This window comes from Tursiops truncatus, chromosome 4, assembly GCF_011762595.2.
Source record: "Tursiops truncatus isolate mTurTru1 chromosome 4, mTurTru1.mat.Y, whole genome shotgun sequence".
Taxonomy (NCBI): domain Eukaryota; kingdom Metazoa; phylum Chordata; class Mammalia; order Artiodactyla; family Delphinidae; genus Tursiops; species Tursiops truncatus.
Window position 1 is genome coordinate 89,318,781 of NC_047037.1, and position 25,335 is coordinate 89,344,115.

The 25,335-nt window shown below is 41.6% G+C and overlaps 1 protein-coding gene and 1 pseudogene across 3 annotated transcripts in view; one reads left to right on the forward strand and one right to left on the reverse strand.

Moving 5' to 3' along the window:
- The first annotated feature begins 3,654 nt into the window (after window positions 1–3,654).
- The window catches only part of CD47 (CD47 molecule), a 54,475-nt gene continuing 32,794 nt past the window's right edge, over window positions 3,655–25,335 (forward strand). For 2 of the 3 annotated variants that reach the window (XM_019922533.3, XM_073804262.1), the window contains exons 1-2: window positions 3,655–3,863; window positions 16,484–16,831. In XM_019922533.3, coding sequence (XP_019778092.1) covers window positions 3,818–3,863; window positions 16,484–16,831 — 394 coding nt within the window. In that variant the 5' untranslated portion in view covers window positions 3,655–3,817. Of the gene's footprint in view, window positions 3,864–15,534; window positions 15,557–16,483; window positions 16,832–25,335 lie in introns of those variants that run through there. The other variant, XM_033855857.2, reaches the window with a different exon arrangement.
- Window positions 20,879–23,896, reverse strand: LOC109547843 (mitochondrial intermembrane space import and assembly protein 40 pseudogene; annotated as a pseudogene).

A 25,335-nucleotide genomic window follows, 5' to 3' on the forward strand; every position in this document is an offset into this window, starting at 1 on the left:
ATAAAAACCTCTGGTACACCAGATAAGCACCAGGGTTAGCTCAGTAGTTCGGTTCACAGAATTTCAGAATGGAACATCCCCTTACGATGGATAATTTGCCAGACAATCATAGAAGATGGAGTTCCTGGCCTTGAGAGGTTATTTATAATTCTTTCATTCACCCTTTTAACAACCACTTGTTGATTACCTATGATATGCCAGGCAATGGGACTAGCAATGAATAGGACTCACGTGGTCTCTCCCCTCATTGGGTTTACAGTCTAGGAAGGAGTCGCTATTGAACTTGAAGACAGCAACGCAAACAGGTACTTTCAGTATGATAAGGTAACTCATATGCACCAAACATGACTAAAAATACAGAAAAGGGGGACTTAACTTACACTGGGCTTATCCTGGGCTTTGGTCTACTGTGGGATCCTTTGACATGGGTCCACTTATGTAGAAAGGTTCATCTGGCTCTGCACAAGGCACAGGCCTTGCACAGCTAGGCAGGTACAGCCCTGAGCTAGCTCTCAGGAGTATCGGGGACAATGCATGGCACTGCATGGCACTCCAACATGGGGCCCAAAAAAAGGTCTAGTTGAATGAAAAATTACAGTAAGGATACAACTGTATCAATATAAATTTTTAGACAATATCATATCAATATGAGCTATGTGGTAGCATGTAGGTTTGGGGAGGAAGATAAAAGTAGATGTACTGTTAAGATAGAAAGTGAAAGAAACGGAAGATGACCATGAATTCAGAAGGGAAGCTTGTGAACATTTTCATTGGCCTTGGAGTCAGACCAACCACCATCCCCTCCCTGAGCTTGTGAGCAAGCTTCACTTTCCTCACCTATAAGGGTGTTGATAATGGTAAAGGGTAGCAATTATTTGGGGGTTGTAAGTTTATTCATCTACAAAGGGGAAACTATAACATCTTTGACATTACAGAGTGAAAAGAAAATGTAGGAAGAAGAGGGCAAGGGAGTTAGATGCAAATGAGAGATAAGTGTCACACAGAATAGGCAATGTGCTCATCGTCCCTCTTTCCCTTTGTCATCACTAAAGTGAAGATCATAATACCCATTCTAAGGCTGGTATGAAGATTAATTTAGGTAATATACCTAATGTGTATTACCTCTGTTCCAAACATTCTATGCACTACTCCCTTGTCTTCCATCCAAGAAAACCTGTCACATAAAGATAAGATGAGATCAAAATCCAAATAAAAATGCTTGCAAATGTTACAAGGGAAACACAAATGTGAGGTGGTTAGATACTAGAGAAAGGAGCCCAAGGTTATCCCAGAGAGAAGATCATCAAACCCACGTAGGTTGCTTTGGATTGTCTCTCCTGGAACAGGCCTCCTCCTGCCCCACCATCAAAACCTATCCCAGGGCTTCCCTGGTGGCGCAGTGGTTGAGAGTCCGCCTGCTGATGCAGGGGACACGGGTTCGTGCCCTGGTCCGGGATGATCCCACGTGCCACGGAGCAGCTGGGCCCGTGAGCCATGGCCGCTAAGCCTGCATGTCCGGAGGCTGTGCTCCGCAACGGGAGAGGCCACAAGAGTAAGAGGCCCACGTACCGCAAAAAAAAAAAAAAAAAAAAAAAAAACCTATACCAGCTAGATTCCTAAGAGCAGAGGTGGTCACCCAGGTGGCCTCTCCTTTACCTGACTTAAGCCTATTCCATTTTCTGCACAAAGCTACATTAAGCACATAGCCTCAGCAGCTCCCAGGATAAAATAGAGAATCACTGATCTGTACCTCTGAAAGCTGGGGACAGTCCTTCCCAGTCACTCTTCAGCTTTAGGGGGGTTGGTTGATCTCAGGGACAGCAGACAACCTTATTTAGCCAACCAGCTGCTCTGTGATACACAATGTCCCGAATGCTCAAAGTCTGATGGATGATTCTTTTGTATCCACATAAGCAGCAATGGGAGGAGAATCCATCAGTCTCTTTGGTAGCCTCAGGGTGTCAAGGCTGCCATTTAAATCATTACTACCATAATTATTAACCATTGTTTTAATAAGATATCTGCCAGGCAATTCTTTTTTTCTTTCTTTCTTTCTTTCTTTCTTTCTTTCTTTCTTTCTTTCTTTCTTTCTTTCTTTCTTTCTTCTTTCTCTCTCTCTCTCTCTCTTCCTTTTTTTTCTTTAATCATTAAAAAACTATCAAATTTCACTGGAGCAACACTTGCCTCAAGTCACATCAACAAGTTGTTTAAAACCCCTTCTGTCTTCCCAGTTCAACAGAAAGTCATGGAGAAGGGAATACTTAAAATACTCTCTCTGATTTTAAAGAATTGATAACGCTGCGGGGAAAAGGTCTACACAAAAAATAATCATAGGGAAGAGTTACACAGTATATTATACAGTACACTGCTACAGAGGGTCAGAGTGGTAATTTTATTTCCTGGATGTTATTACTATGGGGATGCAATGGAGGAAGTGCCATGGGTAGAGGATTTGGAGGAGTGGAATATTGCGGTGGGGAATTGCTTTGCTTTGCACGGCGTAAGAGAAAAACAACCAAGGGAGCGGACAGGATATGCACGCCATCAGAGTAGTCACCAGAGCATGACTTTTTGACAAGAGTTTTCATCGTTTAGGGTAAATGTTAAAGGTAGTTCTAAAAGGGCTTTTGCTTTAGCATGAATGATGTGGCCTGTGTGATTCGGTGAGCTATTCAAAGGGCTTGTCCATACTGTGGCTTGGAGCCACACTTTGAACCCATTTTTCAAGCAAGCTAAACCCAAACTGAGCAGAGGAGTGCACAGGGCGAGATCACTAACCAGGCCCAGTGACTGTGCAGGAAGGGACATCTTGGATACTTCTGCTAACGTTTGTGACCATGCCTGATCGCCCCTAGGGTTCCAGAATTAACCACATCTCAAAGTGTTTACCACCGCGAGCGGAACTTGTTTGAGTAATCCCGTTCAAAGGTTGAACACACTATAGAACAAGGCGAGAAAAAGAGCTGAGAACCCGAGAGCCGCTAGGAAAACAAAAGCAGCTGGGGGCAGGTGAACCGAGGAGCGCCCACGACGGGCGAGGGGAAGTTCCCTGCAGACAGGCGCCCGCCACCTGTCTGCCCTCGGAGCGGTGCCCCCCGGCTCGCTGCCCGCTGGGGGAAGCGTAGGGACGCCCCCACGCGGTGTGAGCTCCTGCGGCAGGCGGCGGAGCTTCGGGGGAAACGGGCAGAAGTGAGAGGCGTGGAGGCGTCAAGGTCCAAGCGCGCAGGAGAACGTCGGACCCCGGGAGAGGCGAGTGATCCTGGGCTCGAGAGGGGCCGGGACTCCGCGGTCCGGCTGAGCAGCGCCTGGGGCGGTAGTTCCTGAAGCGTGAGGATGGGAGTGAAAGCAGGAGAGGACGAGTGGAGGGAGGACAGTGGGGCCCACGGCGGTGCGGGAGGCAAAAAGGGAACAGCAGACAGGGACAGGGGTAATGAGGCCCCGGTGACCGTGGGAATACGCGCTCAGTCTCGGGGACACTGACAGGAGGGCGGGGGACTGGGGCGGCAGGGCGTGACCGGGAAGCCCGCCGCGCGCCACCGCTGGGGAGCTGGCGGGAGTGGGAACTGGAGGCCGCGAGTCGTGAGGGCGACGCGTTAACAGCAGTCGCGGCGGGGCGGGGGCGAGGCCGAGCGCGCGTGCGCGGCCCGCGCGGGAGGGGGAGCGGGTGTGGGGCGGCGGGAGCGCGCCTGCGCGCGGCCAAGCCGCCTGGGCGCCCGGTCCTGACTGTGACGGGAGGCGGCGGTTGGTCCTCTCTGTAACGGCGGCGGCGCCTGCTCCAGACACCTGCGGCGGCGGCGACCCCGCGGCGGGGGCGGAGATGTGGCCCCTGGTGGTGTTGCTGCTGCTGGGCTCGGCGCGCTGCGGTGAGTGGTCACTCGCTCTTGGCTCTGCGGCTAGTGTCTCGCCGCCCCCGCGGGTGTGTGGGCTGCGCCCCCTCTGGCCCGGCGGCTCCCTGGAGAGGGTGGCCAGGGCGCGGGGCACGCGGGCCCTGCACGCCCGGGGTGCGGACGTGGGAGGGCCCCGCGGGTAATCTGCTCCCCCTTCTTTGCTTCCTTTGCCTCCTCTTCCTCTTCCCCTGGGTGAGAGCGGGGCTTATCTTCCCCTGTTCTCCACCTCCAGATGCACACACTGAGGAAGACTCCAAACCGTGCACCTCGCGCAAAAATTAGCTGTAGAGAGAAAGGGCGCGATCAGAGGAGAGGGGTTGGCAGCTGTTAGGGTCCCCCCTCTTTCGCACCCTCCTCAGTGCTTTAAACGCATTTGGGGTTGAAGGAGGGAGAGTGGGAGGGCCCGAGCCTCATGCGATGCAAGTGCGCATTTTGGCGAAGTCTGAAAGAAGGGATTTCTCCTGTTTGTCCTCCCACCTGAACATAGGAGTTAAGGGGACGTAAAGGACACAGTTAAGTTTCATTTCCAGCCCAGCGTTTAATCAGAAGATTCTTCTGGCTGCCTTTTTTTTTTTTTTAATACCCTAGATATAAGCTTCCTGGATGGAAACTCTTTCTCGCTACTCCCACGCCCCATCAACCACTTTAATACAGTCCGAATTGCACGTTCAAGTTTTCCTACTTTTTTTAGGGGAACCATTTTAAAAGTAATCCAGATTTCGCTTGAAGTATGAAGACAGTAACCTCTAGTCAAAGCATATTTGCGGCAGAGTGAGATTTAGTGTCTTTCGACGCCAAAGGCGTTTTGGCCCCCCAAGCTTTTGGAATCCATTTCTCTTTTTTAAAACGTGTGCTTCGTCTATAACAACTGAGGAAGGAATGGGAATTTTCGTGGCTGTACAGTGCCTGTCACACTTCACATTATAGAGCCTCTTGTGAACTTTTTGTAAAATTCAGAATTGAGTTGGAGTAACAGTAACAAGCAGTTGTTACATTTTATTCTAGAATGCTAAGTTAATTACATTTTAAACGGGTTATTCGCCTCACTGTGCCATTCATAAAGGCTTGTGACTTCAAGCTATTTCCAAAATGCCCTTAAGTCCCGGCTTAGCTCTCTTTCCTCACTCTGAGGCCGCCTGGAATGTTGGAGCTGCTAATAATCAATCTCTGTTACCTGAAGGGTTGATATTAGGTAAGGTAGTGTTTTCTGTTATCATTCTTAACGGCTTACTGCCCATTACTATCATTATAGCTCAAATAATACTGCTATCAGAAACCTGTTGTATGATCAGAAAGCCTTATATTGAACCCGATTATGAATTTGTAATAAAATATTACTAATTCAGACCGTTGGTCTCAAAGCTAGTTTGAAGCGTAAAAAGTGTAAATCATGTACTGTTTTAAAAACGGGGTCCTATTTTCAAGTAGATTAGAAAAAAGCGCTAGATTGGTACTTTTGGGGATAGAAATGGTTAGGCCTCTTTTAGTAATAGGTATGATCACATATAATTAGCACTCATTTACATACAATAGTAGTGTGCTCAAGTCCCTACAGAGTCTTAGAATTCAGAATTTATGGTATTTCATTGTACTTAGTTAATAATAACCTGAAAAAAAAACAAAACAGAGGCATTATGCATTTGATGAATATAAAACAGGAAGGGATAGTGTTTGTCATAGGATACAATGGATTTTTATGCATGTGTGTTTAATATGTAGTTTTAAAAGAACATGTATGAAGAGATGTTAACAGTCTCAGAACACAAGTAGTTATAAACCAAAGTATTTGGGAGACTGAAATTAGATTCTAAAATGAGTAAGGAAGTCATGGATTTGTATGTTTATTTGTACTCAGGTTTGATTTACTTTCATTTTCATTTATAAATGATTGTTAATCAAATGCTACTTCCTGGTAACCACTACAGTTTCCATTGATCTTTGTAGTAAAGGAAATTGTCTAAAATGCCCATTCCTTCTAATTACAGGAAAAATACAACCTCCTTTATTGGTTTACAAGATGTAGAATGAGTTACTATTCTCCTTTCCTCCCCCCTCCCCCATATGTCCAATTATACATTGTTTAAAAGCACATCAGCAGTTTCAGTGGTATTCACTAACTGGTAAATAAAACGCTACTCACATAAGGACAGTGATGTGAACTGTCTTATCAGTGGTTGAATGATTTTTCTTTGTTCAAAGTGAGTTTTTAAAATCAAAGGTACACATGATTAAAAAAACATTTTTATTGCATAAGTCTAGTAGTCATTTGGCTTGCTTAAACAAAAATGTTTTCTTCTCTCCTCAAGAATATATTACTTTTAACCACAATTTGCCATTTTGAGGAAGTAAATGCCTATTTAAAAGTACTTATTTCCGGGTCCGCCCAGCAGTCTAGAGGCAGTATGCTAAAGCATTACACTAAATGCCTACCATTAGGACATTTGCTCATGCTGTCATCTGTATTTTGGCAGATGTTTTATCTTTGCCACTGAATTGTTAATGGAAATTTGAAAGGCCAGGTTCTAAAGAGGAAAAATAGGTGGTTTTCCCAAAATTGATAAACATTCTAAATCCAAAATGCATTATTAAAACTAAGTTTGCATTCCTTGATGTTAATTCAACTCTAGCTACTATACATTTATGTTCTTTTCGTGATGTAATTTTCATATAACCATTTTACCCATCTTTTAGGTTTTTGCTGTCATACCTTTTTATACAAGAGAAAATTTTTTTCTCTTTTTATACAAGAGAAAAATTTCTATATTTTTATATCTTGTGCCTCAGCATAATATAGTGCACTCTTGGGTTGTGATAAAGCAACTTTCACTTTATGTACTAGTGCCGATATTTCTTCTATGATAAAAGAACAAGAATGATAGTGTAGGATCAATTTTGCTAAACTCATTGTAGTAATAAAGTAAAAAAAATATAGAGCACCCAGGAAATTTGATTCTGATATACCTAGACTAAGACAGTAGAACCTGAATTTTCCCTCTTTGTGGTTACATGGAGTTGCAACAGGAATTAGAAGTTACACCCTGCTCTGAATATTTTATTCCATCTCCATGGAGCAGTTGTATAAGACTCAGAATCTGGTCAATCCCAGGGTTTAAGATTTAGATTAGGAGAATAAGTGCATATTTGAATACATGTCATACTTATAGGTTAAAAAGCAAGGCAAGGGATTTGGCAAGTGCAGGGTCTATCAAAATTGCTTTTCCTGTTTCAAGCAAGTGTGAGCCCACGTTATGCTCTAAGCATTTTGCAAGGCCCTCTTGGACATACAGACAAATTTCGGACTGTATGCCTCTTAATAACTTAAAGTGTAGTTTATGAAGAGAAGGGATTTTTTGTTTTTATACTGCAGTAATACTTAATATATTTTAAGTGCTTGATCAGGCTGTAATTCTGGATGTTACTGACTTTAAACTGCCCCGGGCCTTATAATTCTAGGTTGACCATTTCTGTTCCTATGAGGCCACTTTGAAATCGAGTGGGAGATTAGTTTGAGTTAGAACTAAACAGGTGTGGACACCTCCATTTTACCCCAGACTTTATTTAGTTTCTGTTGAGGAGAGATCTGACTAAATCCTCCTTTTGACTCTAATTCTAACCCAGTTCAGTTTGAGACTCCAGTTCTTCCTACCAGAGACCAAGCCTGATGGCAAATATTAGTAGGATTCATTTCTTGCAGGCGTCTTTACTCAACAAGCTTTGCTTCATTCACCTTAGTGACTGCTGGGGCTTCTTACCCCAATCCTGAACATCCATTCCAAGCAAATAATTAACTTCCTACTCTACTGCAAAAAATAGTGATGTGTGGTGTGGACTCTCTCAACTTCCCGCCCACCATTACTAAACTTGTCCATAATATCTTAGGCAACGTTCGTCTCATTCTCCTCCTTCACCCAGTGTCAGAAGTGTTCCTATTCACTTTCCAAGGAAAGGATCCCCTGTCTACAGCTCTTTCACTTCCACCATCTCGGAGACCTGCCTAATCACCTTGATCCTTAAGCTTTGAACCTTAGATCTTTCCTTCTTCATTGATTCCTTTGTCTTAGCTAGCAGACATGCTCAAGTTTCACCCCATATTAAAAACAAACAAGAAGAACAACCAAAAAAACCTTGGCCTTGTCCCAGGCTCCACGCTCTTTCCATTACTGCCTTCTTTCTCTGCTTTCTTATACTGCCGAGTCCCTAGTCTGCTGACATTGCTGCAGGTAAAGAAGCTAATGGTGAATTTTTAACTCTCTAGAGGCTGTTTTTACTCATCCTGCTTGACATCTGTTTTGTCCATATTAAGACCCTTGGTGTCTGCAGTGGCATTCTTTGCTGCCTCACCTACTTCTATCACTTCTTTTTCCCACATCGTTGGTTTGCTCCTCTTTAACTATTTGCTCCATAAATATTGGTATTCGCCAACACTTTATTCTCTGGTACCTGCTCTGTTTGCTTTGCAAGGACTCTCTGGGTGATCCTGTTTATGCTCACAGTTTCAATTACCACCTATATTCTTGGTATTTCCCAAGTCTTTGTAGCTCAGACTTTTCTTCTTAAATCCAAATTGATATATCCTGGGATCTACTGGACATCTCCATTTCATTGCACCACAGGTACCTTTAATACTCAGCCTATTAAATATTGAAAGAACATTCACCCCTAAATCTCTTTTCTCTATAGTTAATCCACAATCTAACTAGTTATGCATACTATTGATATTTTAGCTAGCAACTTTATTTTTATTTTATTTTACTTTTTAATTTTTTTAACAACTATATTGGAGTATAATTGCTTTACAATGGTGTGTTAGTTTCTGCTGTATAACAAAGTGAATCAGCTGTACATATACATAATCCCCATATCCCCTCCCTCTTGTGTCTCCCTCCCACCCTCCCTATCACACCCCTCTAGGTGGTCACAAAGCACGGAGCTGATCTCCCTGTGCTATGTGGCTGCTTCCCACCCACTATCTACCTTACGTTTGGTAGTGTATATATGTGCATGCCACTCTCTCACTTTGTCCCAGCTTACCCGTCCCCCTTCCTGTGTCCTCAAGTCCATTCTCTACGTCTGCGTCTTTATTCCTGTCCTGCCCCTAGGTTCTTCAGAACCATTTTTTTTTTTTTAGATTCCATATATATGTGTTAGCCTACAGTATTTGTTTTTTCCTCTCTGACTTACTTCACTCTGTATGACAGACTGTAGGTCCATCCATCTCACTACAAATAACTCAGTTTCGTTTCTTTTTATGGCTGAGTAATATTCCATTGTATATATGTGCCACATCTTCTGTATCCATTCATCTGTCAGTGGACACTTAGGTTGCTTCCATGTCCTGGCTATTGTAAATAGAGCTGCAATGAACACTGTGGTACATGACTCTTTTTGAATTATGGTTTTCTCAGGATATATGCCCAGTAGTGGGATTGCTGGGTCATATGGTATTTTTTTTAGTTTTTTAAGGAACCTCCATACAGTTCTCCATAGTGGCTGTATCAATTTACGTTCCCACCAACAGTGCAAGAGGGTTCCCTTTTCTCCACACCCTCTCCAGCATTTATTGTTTGTAGATTTTTTGATGATGGCCATTCTGACTGGTGTGAGGTGATACCTCGTTGTAGTATTGGTTTGCATTTCTGTAATGATTAGTGATGTTGAGCATCCTTTCATGTGTTTGTTGGCAGTCTGTATATCTTCTTTGGAGAAATGTCTATTTAGGTCTTCTGCCCATTTTTGTATTCGGTTGTTTGTTTTTTAGTTAACAACTTTACAATTCTTCTTTCTTCTTCTCCTTTACCTCCCACATCTGACTTATGTCGATTTTCCTTTTTTGTTTTTTTACTGTAATTTTTTGCCTTCTTTTCAGTTGTCATTTGCCTGGATTCCTGCAGTGATCTCTTAATGTATCTTCTTTCCCATCTCCTTTCCTGCCGCAATTCACCCTTCATACTGCTGTATTATTGTTTTTTAATGTAAATAAGTCTGAGTGGTTTGCTACTGCTTGTGTTTTCAACTCCACACTCCTCAGCATGACATTCAAGGAAGCCTTTACAATACTTCCTAACCATCTTTTCCAGCCCCCTTTCCTAGAGCTCACCTGAATAATCACCAGCCTGTGGTTATTCTCTTTCTTCATTCCTCTGTACTCATTGTGTACTCTGCCTAGAAAGCTCTTACTTTTCTATAACATTCCTACTTCTCCTTCCAGACCCAGTTTAAACACCACCTGGTAGGAAGAGCATTCTTAGACACTACAAGTAATTTTAAAGGAACTGTTCCATCCAATCTGCAACTGACTTGATTTAGATTTTTCATTAAAATATGTAGCTTCACGATACTGTAATCAGGTCTATAGAAGTAAGAAACAGTGGAGGATTCTTCTGAAATATGGAACAAGAGTGAATCTTCCCTGATATGATGTTTAGATTTTCCTTTCTTGGGATTCATACTTTAAATTTTTACATTCAGAAGAAATGTATTAAGTCCTACTTGCTGGACCCTGGGTTAGATCCATAGGATACCAAATGAAGACATGGTTCTTGCATTACTATCTTTTGATCCTAAAGGAGGGATCAGTAAAATAAAACAGTAGTTACAAGATTTGATAGTAAATGCAGTGACAGCACTTGAAGAGGGGGCAGTGGGAGCAATAAGAAGGGATGAATACAGTTGAGTAGTAGCAACGAAGGGGACAGGATTGAACATCTCAACCGTGCTTTCAGGAAGAGCCAAAGTTAGTGAACTGTAGCTGCCATTTATTGAACATTTGCTGTGTACGTGAAAGGCACTGAAATGAGAACTCCATGTTCTTTATCTGATTAAATCTTAACAAAATCTCTATGAGGTATACACTATCAATATTCACGTTTTATAGATGAGGAAACTGAGATACAGAAATTAAGTAACTTGCCTAAGGTTATACACTTAGAAAGTGCTAAGTCACCATCCAAGGTCTGACTCCAAAGTCTGTGCTCTTACCTGAACACCCAGTGAAAGGTACAGGCCTCCTTAGGCTGGGGAACAGCTTGTGTGTGGGGGGAAAGGCATGGAGAAGAGAGTGCATTTGCATATCCATGGAATTGCAAGGTCATTATGATTGGAGCTTAGTTTGGAAATGAGGGAGTACAGGAAGTGGAGCTGGACAGGATCTTGAAGGACCTAGTTTGTATTCCATGCTAATACCCTTAGAATTTAGCCTGAAAGTCGGGGGGCGGCGGGTGCTTTAAAGTATATTAGGCAAAAGAGTGTATATTTGCATTTGGAACAGTTATTTCGGGAACTGTGGAAAATACATGGCTGGGATGGGGAAACATTGAGGCTGAAGGCAGGGAGCTAGTTAGGAGGGTATGGCAATAGTTCAAGGCAGAAATGATGAATGTCTAATTAATTCATACAACAGACATTGGATTTAGGAACTGTTAAATAGGCTGAGCCTAACAAGAACTCTCCATGGCTAAGGAGAGGCCAGAATCCAGCGTGATTCGTAGGTCCAGGTCTGGTTGACTGGTGGATAATAGAAAACACTTTAGGGAAGTGAGGACTTGGAATGAAGATAGGCAGAGGGTAAATAGATTTTTGGACATGTTGACTCTGAAGTAACTGTAGTGCATCCAAGTGGAAACACATAGCAGCCAGTTGGCTTTCCAAGGTCTACAGTTAAGGAGAAAGGTGAGGCCTAGTTAAATAAAATGAGTGGGTAGTTAAAACCTGGAGTGAGGGGGAATACTGGGGCGGGGAGGGGTGGGGGGCAGCGTTGGACAGGAAGTCCTTAGGAACCTAATATTTATTGTGAGTCAAGGAATAGATTTCAATAAAGAAAAAATGCTGCCACGAGGTGGTGAAGGCTCTAGGAGGAAATCCAGAGACGTAGAAGCCAAGAGACAAGAGCAAGAAAGGAGCTGCCCACTGGCTCAAGAACTGTAGAGAAGTCAAGATAGAGAGTGAACCATGTGCATTCCGTTTTCACAGGGGATGATTGGTGACTTTGGCAAGAGCTGTTGTAGTGAAAAAGGCCAGGGTGGAGGCCAGGTGGCAGAGATTTAAGAAGTGAATAAGAGGTGAAGAAATGCATGTAGGTTATCTTTCTAGGATGCTAGGAAACAGAGACAAGTACAAGGGATTTTGTTTTTCAGTTGGCTAATATTCAAGCATTTACAAAAGTTTTTTTAAACCTACTGTAAATGAACTTGAGGGATGTCGGAGGATGATAGTCAACGAGGGAAAGTTCTCGAGGAGATTGATGAGCGTGGGGCAGAAATGTAAACTAGCTCTCAGGTGACAGGGTTCATTTCTGAAGAGGAGGAAATGAGGGGAAGAGAGGTGTGGATAGTTGGGGTAGCAGGAAAATTTATAGGTGGAAGTATTGGAAGCTTCTGGTTTCTTATCTGGAGGACTCAACTTGAAATAGGAAGAGAGGGCTCCTTCAGAGAGTATAAGATAACCTATTCCAAAAGGAGAGTGATTTCAGGGTTGTTACACGGGAGAGAACTTTTATGTGGAACATGTGAAACGATAAAAGATTGAAGGCCTAAATGGTCAGGGTCTATGGCAATCTTCTGTTGTTCCCCTAGTAGCAGCAAACATTTTCTTTTATTTTTTTAATAAATTTATTTATTTTATTTTATTTTTGGCTGTGTTGGGTCTTCGCTGCTGTGCGTGGGCTTTCTCTAGTTGTGGTGAGCGGGGGCTACTTTTTGTTGCAATGAGCGGGCTTCTCATTGTGGTGGCTTCTCTTGTTGTGGAGCACGGGCTCTAGGCACATGGGCTTCAGTAGCTGTGGCACACAGGCTCAGTAGTTGTGGCTCAAGGGCCCTAGAGCACAGATTCTGTAGTTGTGGCACATGGGCTTAGTTGCTCCGCGGCATGTGGGATCCTCCCCGACCAGGGCTCAAACCCGTGTCCCCTGCATTGGCAGGCAGATTGTTAACCACTGTGCCACCAGGGAAGACCCAACAAATATTTTCCTTGAAATCCGTAAGACTGATTACTTTCCTGCCCATCCATAGCACTTCATTCAGGAAGGACAGCCCTTATGACCTTGGGTTATAAAAAGTATGTGTCAGTCCCCCAAGTGAGAATTCTAAGCTTCTTAAAGATAATTCATACATTTTTTTCCATTAATGTATCCCCACATCCTGTCACAGTGTTTCAGATCAGGTGATTCTCAATAAACATTTGCTGCATGTTAGCATTTCTGACCTAGACCTGTGTACTGTGAGTATCATGTATTAAGCCTTTTCTGAAAGTGTATAGCAGCTGTTTTGAGGACTGTGTTATGAGATGGTTTGAGTTGGTGGTCTGTATTCACAGAGGTTGTAAGGTCCAATATTTTTGGCATTTGATATAAGTTAATTTTCTCATTTCATTTGTTAATTTATCTGTAACTCTAGCATGGCTGATGGTTATACTTATCAATTTCTATCTGATTTAGACTGCTGTAGGCATTTCTTGATTATTCAGAACTTACTTATTCATGATAATTATCTATATGATCCTTTATTTGCTCTATTTTAGATCATTTCTTCACTCTGCTGTTTCATCAAAAGGCAGTAGGCAAAATAGAGAAAAACCAAATCAGATAATTTTACTGCTTAATAGCTTTTTAACAAATGTTTATAGAGGATGAAGTTGTAGTTAACAGCTGATGGAGCAACATTTTTGGACTATATTTATTAATTATTAGTGCAAGGATTATTCAAATTATAGTTTATCCAGGTCAATTTCACTTTGAAGTTTATTGACAGCATTTATTCTACTTAAATTGCTTCAGCTATAAAAATATTTGCATTAATATGACAACAAATAACAGTGTAATCAGTGCTTTCTGTATTCTTTCGAAAATTCGTTTTCTAAACATAAGTTATGAAATCGTGGAGTGCTTGCTGACTGCTTCTTACTTACTTAGAAGCGGTCTTACCACTTCTAAAAAAGATCGCTGGGATAACTTAGCTCTTCACTTGTACCTCTTTAATTAAAGGATAATTTTTAGAAGGTAAAATCTTGACTCAAACAAATATAAAATGAACATGTGTCAAAGTTTTTATTTCACATTAATAAGCAAACCAGCAAGACGGTACAACCATCTTGGTTTTAAAAGAGAATTCGAAGAATAGACACATGTACATATGGGAAATTAGGAATGGTGAAATGAATTTGTGAGCAAATGCAAAATTGGTCAGTGTCCTCAGCACAGTAAAATGTAATTTAAAAAAAAATTTTTTTTTAAATTTTTGGCCACGCTGCAAGGCATGCAGCATCTTAGTTCTCCAACCAGGGATCAAACCCGTGCCCCCTGAAGTGGAAGCACTGAGTCTTAAGCACTAGACCTCCAGGGAAGCCCCTAAAATGTAATTGTTTAAATTCCTCTCTTCCACCAGGTGGAAATCAATGGCAGAACAAAGTTTATTTGTATCTCTATGGATCTGAATCATTCGCATTACCATCAGTTTTCTACAACTTACAAAGTTGTAAAAGCAGCCCAGTCTTAGCAAAATGCACAGGCCCCTATAGAATCAGATATTCCAAAAGCATCTCTCAGACAGTGCCCAGCACTCGCATCTCTCAGACAGTGCCCAGCACTCCGCTGAAAGGACTCCCGGTAATCTTTTTGTCCATTTCAAAATCGTTGACCATATTTTCTGACACTTTCTTTCCTTTCTAATTCCAACATCATAGCCACTTTTCTTCTCTCCTTGTACACTGTAGTCTCCCACTAATGCTTATTTCTCAGGGGAAATAATTTACAACTCCAAGGTTTTGAAGAATGCAGTTGGAAGTCCAGGTTTTGCCTGGGGCTTCCTGATATTTGGGTGGCTAGAAATATAAAGAACTAGGGAGAGGTGAGCTATGGAGGCCCACGGGATTGATTCAGACTGCAGATTCCCAGAAATGTAACAATTTAGACCTGCCAGTCAGAGAAGGTCTGGAACATTACATTAAAATGCTGTATAGTGCTTAGTTTTTATAGTATCATCCTACATATTTATAGCACAGTATTGTTTAGAGAGCACTTGCCAATATATTTTCTCCTGTGTTGCTGACCACAATTCTGTGAAGCAGCCCAGTGTTCGTTTTTGTTTGTTTGTTTGTTTGTTTTTGCGGTACGCGGGCCTCTCACTGTTGTGGAGCACAGGCTCCGGACGCGCAGGCTCAGCGGCCATGGCCCACGGGCCCAGCCGCTCCGCTCCGCGGCATGTGGGATCCTCCCGGACCAGGGCACGAACCCGCGTCCCCTGCATCGGCAGGCGGACTCTCAACTACTGTGCCACCAGGGAAGCCCTTTTTGATCCTCTTACTTACAGAGAGTAAACCAAGGCATAGAGAAGTTAAGTGAATTGCTTAAGGTCGCATACTGAAAATTGACAGAGATGGGATTTGTTCTCAGGCTTCTTGAACATTGTTCAGTTCATATTCCACTCTGCATCCTAGCATTCAATTCAGTGGGCATTTATTGAATAGTAATTATGTTCCTAGAGTAATACCATCCTATGCCCCGATGAAGGAAAAAATCTTATGGATGAATGATTAAACTTGAGGTTTTATTTATATTTGTTAGTGCTTTTTTTGAGAGAAACACCAAGGAACTACTTAGATGAAAGAGTTGATAAATGGCTGAAGAATATGGAAGACAACTACAATTTCTCCACATTTTTACACATTCTAGATGAAAGGTGATGCATTTCTCAATCCCTCTTTTATAAGGCAACAACCAGTAGTTTATCCTATTGAAAAGAGTTGATGGAATATATGCTACTTATTAGCAGTATCTCCTCTTGGTTTCAACTTGCATCTTAGCTTTATTTTGGGTGGTTTTTGGTTTCTAGAAGGAAGGGATACCTGTAATATACATTTGGAAGTTGTTCCTTAGTTTCAGTGAAATGTGGGAGTGGGAAAATACCATTCAATTGTGTATAATCTTTTATAATACTTGCATACAAAATGTCTGTTGCTGTCTGTATTTTGCAATGGGAAAATAGCCATAGAGAATGTTTTTTTTCTCCTTAGCATTCTAAGACTTTCCATCCTAGTGGAAAGATGTGATGTGACTCATGTGATTTACTTTTTATATTTAAGTACAGTAGAGCCTGACACCATTTTCGGAAATGCAACATAGGGATAGAGATAAACTTCATATCAGTTTAGCAAGTTCTATTTGGAGGAATGTATAGAAGTTAAGACTGAATATAATATTTGGTTTTATTTTCTGTTTAAAATTTTCTCATAGTAAGGATAGTATTTTTCTACATATATCAGAAGACAGTAATGATTACTTCAAAGCTTCCAAAGCCAGATACTACACCTGCATGTTCTAACACAGTTGCTGAATTTATTCCCAAGATGTGTGAGAATGTATATTTTGTTTTACTGGGAATGAATAAGCAAGAAGTGTACAGTATTGTCTATCAGCTGTGCATGTGAATATTAAAATAATTTGTTTCTTTTTTTAACCTTGCCCATCTTCTCTTCTCTATAGCTGCTTGCTTGCTTAAGTGAACAATAGAAGTATTTCTCTTTATCTTAAGGATTTGTAACATACGTAAAATCTCATAGTATAGAATTCTGTAATGAAATGAAACCATTTTATTTCTCTTTTCCAGGTTCAGCTCAGCTAATATTCAATACAACCAAATCTGTAGAATACACCGTTTGCAATCAAACTGTTGTCATCCCATGTTTTGTTAATAACATAGAGGCGAAGAGCATCGCTGAATTGTATGTCAGTTGGAAATTTAAAGGAAAAGACATTTTCATCTTTGATGGAGTTCAGCAAAAGTCCAATTCCAGCGATATCTTTACTAGTGCAAAAATCTCACCATCAGAATTACTAAAAGGCATTGCCTCTTTGACGATGGATAAACGTGAAGCCGTCTTAGGAAACTACACTTGTGAAGTAACAGAATTAAGCAGAGAAGGCGAAACAATCGTAGAACTAAAATATCGTGTTGGTAAGACTTCTATAAAGTTTCCCCTTTATTTCTCCTGAAGCAACATGATCCTGTTAGAAAGGGGGGGGTAACATGGGGCCACCAACTCGTTTGAATCAAAAAGCAGACTATTAATAATAAATGTTGATGGAATGTTTAGCAGCTTTAAGATCACGAGTTTTATCTTATATGCTCTTCTGCTTTTCACAGTAAATCTCCTTTGTTGTTGGTTAATTTGTACATTGTGTGGTTCTCAAACTTTTTGTCTGAGGACTGTTATATTGCGGTGAGCAGTCCGGGGGGTCATCTCCTCTGCATTTCTGTTTGCTGCCATCAAAAGTACTTTCTTTCATGTGATTAATTTTCAAGGCTTTTTCCAATTATTTTGCCTTTTTTTTAACCTTACACTTTGATCAATGGTTGACAAGTCCCAGCCATGCTTCCTCTGGAAAGAACAGATTAGGAGGAGAATCAGAATATTAAAAATCAGGTTATCATAGATGATTCCTTGAGGTTTCCTGTGCTTAGCCTTGCTTTGTTATTTTTTCCCTTGGCCAAGATGTGGGAGAGCTAGGGATCCAACTTAATTTATTTATTTATAATTATTTAAATTATAGCACCGTTATTCTGCCCTTTCTTCACAAACTTGAGTTGGTGAGTTGCATAAAGCAGTAGTTACCTGGAGTAAATTTAAAGTCTCCTTTGTTTCTATTCTTTGCTGTGCCAGCTGAGTTCTTCAACCACATAGAAGTACATTTCAACCTCCTATTTTGAAAGCTGTATTTAGAATCACTAGACATATTACCGATCTCAGGATTAGATCATACTTTAAGAACCTCTGCTTTCAATGGGATCAGATCAGTTCAGTTGGATCCACTGTTTGCCTCTGTTCTTCTCGCATTTACTGTTACTAAATATCTGTTACCACGTTGGGAATGGGGAGTTTAGGTTGATAGAATATTTTGACATTGCTTAGGATTAGGAATCAACAGATCTGAGTTATATCCCCTATTCTGCAACTTAACTGTTCACCTTTATGGTATGGAGAAGTTACTTTGCCAAGTCAAGTTACCTCATCTCTAAAATGGGGATGAAAATAGATACTTGCTTTTATGTATTCTACAGTCTAATGAGCACCAGATGAGATCCCTTGTGTACAAGTGCTTTGTGAACCAAAGTGCTTTGCAGATGTAAATTGTGTTTTGGGGGTGTTTGTTTTATGAAGGAAGGTATCAGGTTGCTGAAGCTGGCCTGGGGTGTTGTGAGAGGGAGGGCAGGAGATGGCTTAGAGTAGGCTAGCAGAATCTGGAAAGCTTTTCTGCTCAGAAATCTCTCTTACACTGTAACTTTTATTAATTTGATATTAATTTGGGCTGAAGAGCTTTTTTTCTTTATTTTAGAGTATACCTTTCATCAGGAGTCTAATCTGGAGTTGGATAACCTAATATCTAGTTGAAATTTCTGAAGGAATGTACAGCTTCATTGGAATGAAAAAACAAGGCATAGGGACCAGTAATTTTTTAGTGTAGTGTAGGTCGCTGAGCGGTAAACTCAAGATATGAGACTTGAAAGGCCAGAAGATGGAATGAAGATGGATGAGAAAGTAATACCAACATCTGAGATGAAGAGAAAGTTTATAATTTTGTGTGTGATTGTTTCATCTTTCTTTGTTTTCAAAGTACCCTATAAAAATATGAACTGTGTTTACTCTGGGACCATTCAAATGAGGAAGTACTGTTTCACTGTAGAGAACGTAGAAAATTCTACCAGAGGTCTCAGACATTTGGCTTTGCATTCATTTTTATTTTTGAAATACTTATAGATTCACAGGAAGTTGCAAAGATAGAACAGAGCGGTGCTTAGGGGTGCTGGGTACTCTTCACTCAGTTACCCCAGTGGTTGGTTACCTCTTATATAATGATACTAAAATATCAAAACCTGGGGCTTCCCTGGTGGCACAGTGGTTAAGACTCCGCCTGACGATGGAGGGGACACGGGTTCGTGCCCTGGTCCGGGAAGATTCCACATACTGCGGAGCGGCTAGGCCCATGAGCCATGGCTGCTGAGCCTGTGCGTCCAGAGCCTGTGCTCCGCGGCGGGAGAGGCCACAGCAGTGAGAGGCCCGCGTACCGCAAAAAAAAAAAAAAAAAGAAAATCAAAACTTGGAAGTTGACAATGGTACAATGTACGTATATTCTTTGTCATTTTATGATATGTATATTTATGTAACTACCACCATAATCATATAAAGCTATTTCATTTGCACAAAGCTCTCCCTCATGCTAACCTGACAAGCACTAGTTTGTTCTCCATGTCTATACTTTGGTCATTTCAACAGTGTAATGTAAATGGAATCATATAGTATGTAATCTTTTGAGATTGGCTTTTTACACTCAGCACAGTACCCTTGAGATCTATCCAAGTTGTGCCTGTATCAATAGTTTGTTCTCTTTCTCTCTCTTTTTTGGCTGAGTAGTATCCCATGGTATGGGTATATCACAGCTTGTTTAACTGTTCACCTATCGTAGGACATTTTGGGTGTTTCCAGTTTTTGGCTGTTATAAATGGAGTTGCTGTGAACTACCATATAGTGGTTTTTAGGTGCACATAATCTTCATTCCGCTGAACAAATGCCCAGAAGTACAATTACTCAGCTGTATGCAAGTGTATGCTTAGTTGTTTGTTTGTTTGTTTTAACATCTCCATTGGAGTATAATTGCTTTACAATGGTGTGTTAGTGTCTGCTGTATAACAAAGTGAAGGAAACTGCCAAACTGTTTTGCAGAGTGGTTGTACCATTTTACATTCCCATCAGCAACATATGAGTGATCTAGTTTCTTCACATCCTTGCCAGCATCTCCTGTTGTCATGTCATTATTTTGTACCCATTTTTTACTGGGAAAAAAAAAAAAAAACCTCTCTGCACAAAAAGTTAATTGGAGCAGGGCTCTTGTAGTGGAATACAAATGTATTATGATAATGAGACTTACCCATCATGGGGACTTTGGGGATTTAGGCAATAGAAACCATTTTTACAATGTGGTACTTTTTCACAAATGTAGGCATAAGTGAGGAATAGAAATTGTGTAATAGAGAATTCCACTTAGTAGAATGTGAATTAAGAGTGGCCATTCTTTGTGCCCTTTTTTTGGAGCACAGTATTTTAGAAATACTACCTATGAGATAAGTATACCTCTCGATGAGATTTTATATACCTCTGGTGCCTACATATAGTATAGTACCATGGACAGAGCACAGGACTGGAATTTAGAAAGCTTTTCAATACATTACCACTTTCTAGTTTAAGAAAATCTGGATAAAAAAACTCAACCTGTCTGGTCCTCTGTTTTTTATCTGTAAGATGGGAATACCATTTCCATCACAGGCTTGTTCAAGATATCTTGCTTACTTAACAAAGATTTATTGAGCACCTACTATGTGTCAGGTGCTATGTTAGGCACTATGGATTCATTGATGATGAAGACATAATCCCTACTTTCAAGGAAGTGATAGTACAAAAGAACAGTAAAATAATCTTACATTTATTAGGGTACAGATAGTTTATGTATATGTGCCAGACAGTTTATGTATATTGTGTCCTGAACTCAAGAACTCTAGGAGGTAGGTATAGGTCTTACCATTTAACAGATGAGGAAGCATGAGAGATTTAGGGTAGTTGTTCAAGACCAGAGTCATAGCCAGGATTTTAACCTAGATCTGTCTGTCTTTAAAACCAGTATGTTTACCACCCCTGTATATAGTTTCTGTGGAAACACCTTGTAAACAACAAGATTACTAAATGTAAATAATAATAGTTATAAAATGTGTTATTAATATTTATACTTATAGTATTAATGATACAAAAACTTGGAGGCTTAAAATTTTACTTTTTTCTGAGTAAGCTATTAGGGTTTTGTTTTAAAAGGTCTGTTCAAGTTTAGCAAAGTTGCCATTTCCATTACCATCATCATGAGATACGTTATGTTCATAATGTTGACATGAAGGCATTTTGAGATCCTCGTGTTAGTTTTCAAGTGCATGTACAAACAACCACAAATGTAGCAGCTTTAAACAGCACCCATTTATTAGCTCACCACTTTGTAGATCACAATTCTGGTCATGGTATGACTGGGTTCTCCAATCTTACGAGGCTAAAATCAAGATATTAGCAGGCTGTGTTCTCATCAGGAGCTCTGGGTCTTGTTCCAAGCACACATGGTTTTGGCAGAATTCAATTCCATGTGACTGTAGGACTGAGGTCCCTGTTTCTCTGCTGGATGTCTGATGGGGGCTTCTCTTAGCTCCTAGAGGTTGCTCCCATTCCTTGCCACACAGCCTCTTCCATATTTAAAGCCAGCTAAGGAGAATCCTCCTCTTGTGGAATCCCTCTCGAACATGTTGAATTTCTTTTGCTAGAACAATCCCAAACCCTTTTAAGTTCTTATTTGGTCTGCCCCCTCTCCCTCAAGAATAATCACTCTTTCAAAGTCAACTGATTGGGGGCCTTAATTACATTTAGCAAAATCTCTTTGCCATATGAAACAATATAATCACGGGAATGAAATCCATCATATTCACAGTCCCATCCCTCCCTCCAGGGGAGGGAATTTAAAAAGGCTGCTTTCAGGGGGCAGGGTGTTTGGGGGCTACCTTAGAATTCTGGCTTTGATTAAATAACTGGGGACTATACCCTAGCCAAGTCAGTACATAAAAAAAAAAAAAAAAAAAAAAAAACCCATCACAGTCCTGAAGCGTCAAGTAAAAATTTGGCTTGAATTTTAGTGTCAGAAATTTTATCGTGATCATTCTCTGTGGAAACGTGTTCTCTGTGCATGGAGGTATAGCTTGTATATATTTGAAGGAGAGGTACGCTTAATGGATGAGAGTGATTCCTTGGCTCTTTCAGGTCATTCCATTTTGTATACAATGATAAGAGAAATGAGGTCCTAGGTTTTTATAATGTTTAAACTTGGAAGCAAAATGTAAGCACTTATCCACAGACCACATCCTCTTAGTATCATTTCATTGCCTTTCCACTAGTAAGTTTATTTTCCTGCGAGCCACTCTACCTGACCAGGAATTGGAGAATAATGGGCATAGTTGTCAGACGTAGCTTGGGTGGAGTAAGAGTTTGGCTGACTTTGGATCGTCTTTCTTAATCCTGGACTGGAAAAATATCTAATATTGTTCTTAGTCCATTTTAAGCTTAATTTATTTTCTTAGTGCCATAGAAACTCAGAACTGAAAGGGACCTTAGAGAAGTATCTTGTCTCCCTCTCCCCTCGGGAGACAAAGAGTTAGTCGTCTGACAGTACTAATTACTCTAACAAATCAGTAGCTTAATGGGCATATACATAGTTTTATATAAAACATTGGGTTTTTCCCTAGCATCTCATTTGCTACTCAAAGATCCAATTCAGTGATCCTCAAACTTTTCCCACCGTAACAAATTAGAGAGAGGTAACATGTTCATGTCAGTGAGAGAAGACAAATTACAGCAGGGAGATGCAGCAGTGATTTTAAATTGAGAGACTCGTGGGTCACCCCACGCCTGCCCCCCCCCACACACACACACACAGTTATTGGGGTAGAAGCTGAAAGGGGAGAGTATGTGGCATTTGGATAAACTCCAGGTAATTCTGATAAGCTCCAGTTAAAAATCACTTAGACAATAATATTTTTTGTTCTATAATCCCACCCTCTGTCTTTGAAATAGCTATTATTATTTCTGCATAGAGGTATAGAGTCAGCTATTAGTCATCTAGTCTATCTGCCCATGTAATTCCTGAATTACTTCTATCACACCCCAGGTAGTCGGTCATTCAAAAAAATTTTTCTTTCAGGTAAAAATCATGCTTTCCTTTTAATTGACACCGTTTCGTCTCTCGGGTGCTACTTTGGCAATGATTAGGTTCCCACCTCTCAAGAACATTGTCTCTGAACAGGCCGAGACAGAGCCAATGTGAACACAGACCCCAAACCAGGACTTTGGGAATAACAAGAACAGAAATAAACAGCCTTTCTCTTCACTTACAAAGGGAGTCACTCAGAGGGTACAAAGCTCTGTTTTCCAAATGTAGAAAACCTGGAGCTCAATGCAAACTGGAAACCAAAATATATCAGAAATGAAGCATAGCGCTTGGTCAAACACTCAAGGGCTGATCATCCTGCCTCTTCTACAAGGAATGGCCCCGCTCCAGCATCTTTAAAGGAAGATGTTTCTCTTTCGCTTTCCAACTAGGTATAAAATCTACTAAAAGGGATACGAGGAATCACAATAAATGTGCTCACTCACAAGAGACACTCCCAGATAATGAGTTTGGGTTGCTGAGATTATTCAGCACGTTATTTCAAAGAGGCAAAATTCAGGACAATATGAGAAGAGAATTCACAAGTGGCAGCTACATTCGCTGATAGGTTATGTGAGAGACACATACTCACAACCCATTTTTCAGTGTATATGTCAAGGGGCCAAGACCCCTGATCAGCACAGTACGTTATTTTGTAGAGTACAGTGCACAGAACAACAGAGGGAGAGACACTTTCTTGGAGAGGTTCGTCCTCTCTGAAGGAGTCTGGAGCCCAGCGCGCCCCGGGGCCTTCATCAGCTGGACCCCTCCTCTTTTTTGTTGTGATGGCCTCAGAGGCAGCCATTTACTCTAATCGATCCGCTGGCTTCTCCTTCTCCTCCTCCTGGGGATAGAGGTCCGGGTACTTCTGCATGCACTCCTGCATGGCCCGGAACTGGACTACACAGTCCGACCCCTTGACATCCTCTGTGCTGCAGTGGAAGCAGGAAAAGGCCGCCTTGAACTGTTCCCCACACGCCCCGCTGGCCATGCCCCCAAGGCACGGGCAGTTCCAGCTGAGGTCTCCGTGGGGCAGGATCAGTCCGTGCTCCTCGTACGGATCATTGGGGTCGTCGAACGCCAGCTCCACGTTGCTTGGAGTTTCATGGTCTTCTTTGGTCACAAATATGATTCGATCCTTCCCTTCCTGCCAGCAGTAGGCCACGGTGCAGCCCGGCACTCCGACCCCCGGCGATTGAAGCATTGGGGGGCGGCCTCTCGCTGCGACCTCTCGCTGTGACCTCTCTGCTGCGGCCTCTCTGCTGAGGGGCGGGCGGCTTGGAGGCCCGCGCGGACCCGCCCCCTCCCAGTCAAATATTTACCTAAGCGCATGACAGGAAGAGACTTTTACTGCCCAGAGGATTTTAGTCTATTATCAGGCAGTTCCAGTTCTTCCTGAAGTCAAGCTAAAACTTGCAACCCTGCAATTTCTCACTCACTAGGAGGTATGGTATTTCTCTTCCAAGTTTATTCTTCTCTAAGGTAAAAATCCCCAGTTCCTTCAGCCATTGCTCATGGTTTCAGCATCCCTATTCTAGTCATTTTCCTTTGGGACGATTCCCTATTATGTCTTTAAATTTGATGAGTAAAACTGAGCTCAGGACTGCATTTGTGGGCCGTGTCCTACCTTCCTGCTACTACCTGATGGCTGCATTAACTTTCTGGTAGGTCCTGCTTCTCTATAATCCATTCCCTTCAAGGCTGCCAAAGAAGATTTTAAATAAATCAGGTCACATTTCTTCCCTACTTGAAGGTTTCCGATCACTTTTCATTGCTTATAGAATAAAATCCAAACTTTCTTAACAAGCTGAGAAGACTTTCCCCACCTTAACAAATTAGAGAGAGGTAACAGGTAATTAGAGAGTTCTTAATCCCAGCAATCTCGTTCCATCTTATCTTGTATCATTAAATTCTAGTTACACTGGCCATCATTCAGTTGCTCCAACTTGCTGTTCCTTGGCATATCTTCTCCCCAGTCCTCACATGGCAGGCTCTTTCCAGTCCAAGGCTCAGAGCCAGTTCCTCTCCCCATGAGGCCTTACTACCCACGAGAGTCTGTTCTTCAGCCCCTCCCCCTCCTCAAGCCGGTAGCCCCACCTGGCTTATTCACTGCTAGATCTCAGGTACCTAGAAGAGTACGCTACCCACGGTGGGCTTTTAATAAATGTTTGTGTAGTAAGTGAAAAATGAGTGGTCAGACCAGGTCAAACACAGTTCTTATTTTCACTGGTAGATTTCTATTAATATATGCTAAGACTGTTGAAGATTGTTCTGTTGTGTAAGGAGGGAGGCCAGTGAAGAAAGAACATTTCATTGTCAGCCCATGTTGAACATGAGATCAGATTCTGGCTGTATCTTGAAGGTAGCAACCACAGGATTTAGTGTCAGGCCAGAAGTGAGATGTGAGAGAAGTCAAGGAGTCAAGGATGACCCCAAGGTTTTTAGCTTGAGCAACTGGAGAAATGGGGTCACCACTACTGAAATGGGGAAAACTGAGAGGGTAGGTTTGCTGAAGGAGTAGGGGGAGGAGTTTCAGGAGTCAGTTTGGGACATGAAGATTTAAGATACTTAAGACCCTTAATCCTCTAGGCCTCAGTTTCCTCAATGATAGGAGGCATGTAATAGTTGTGAGGATTTGAGGAGTTAATGTATACAACTCAAAAAAAATAATAAAGC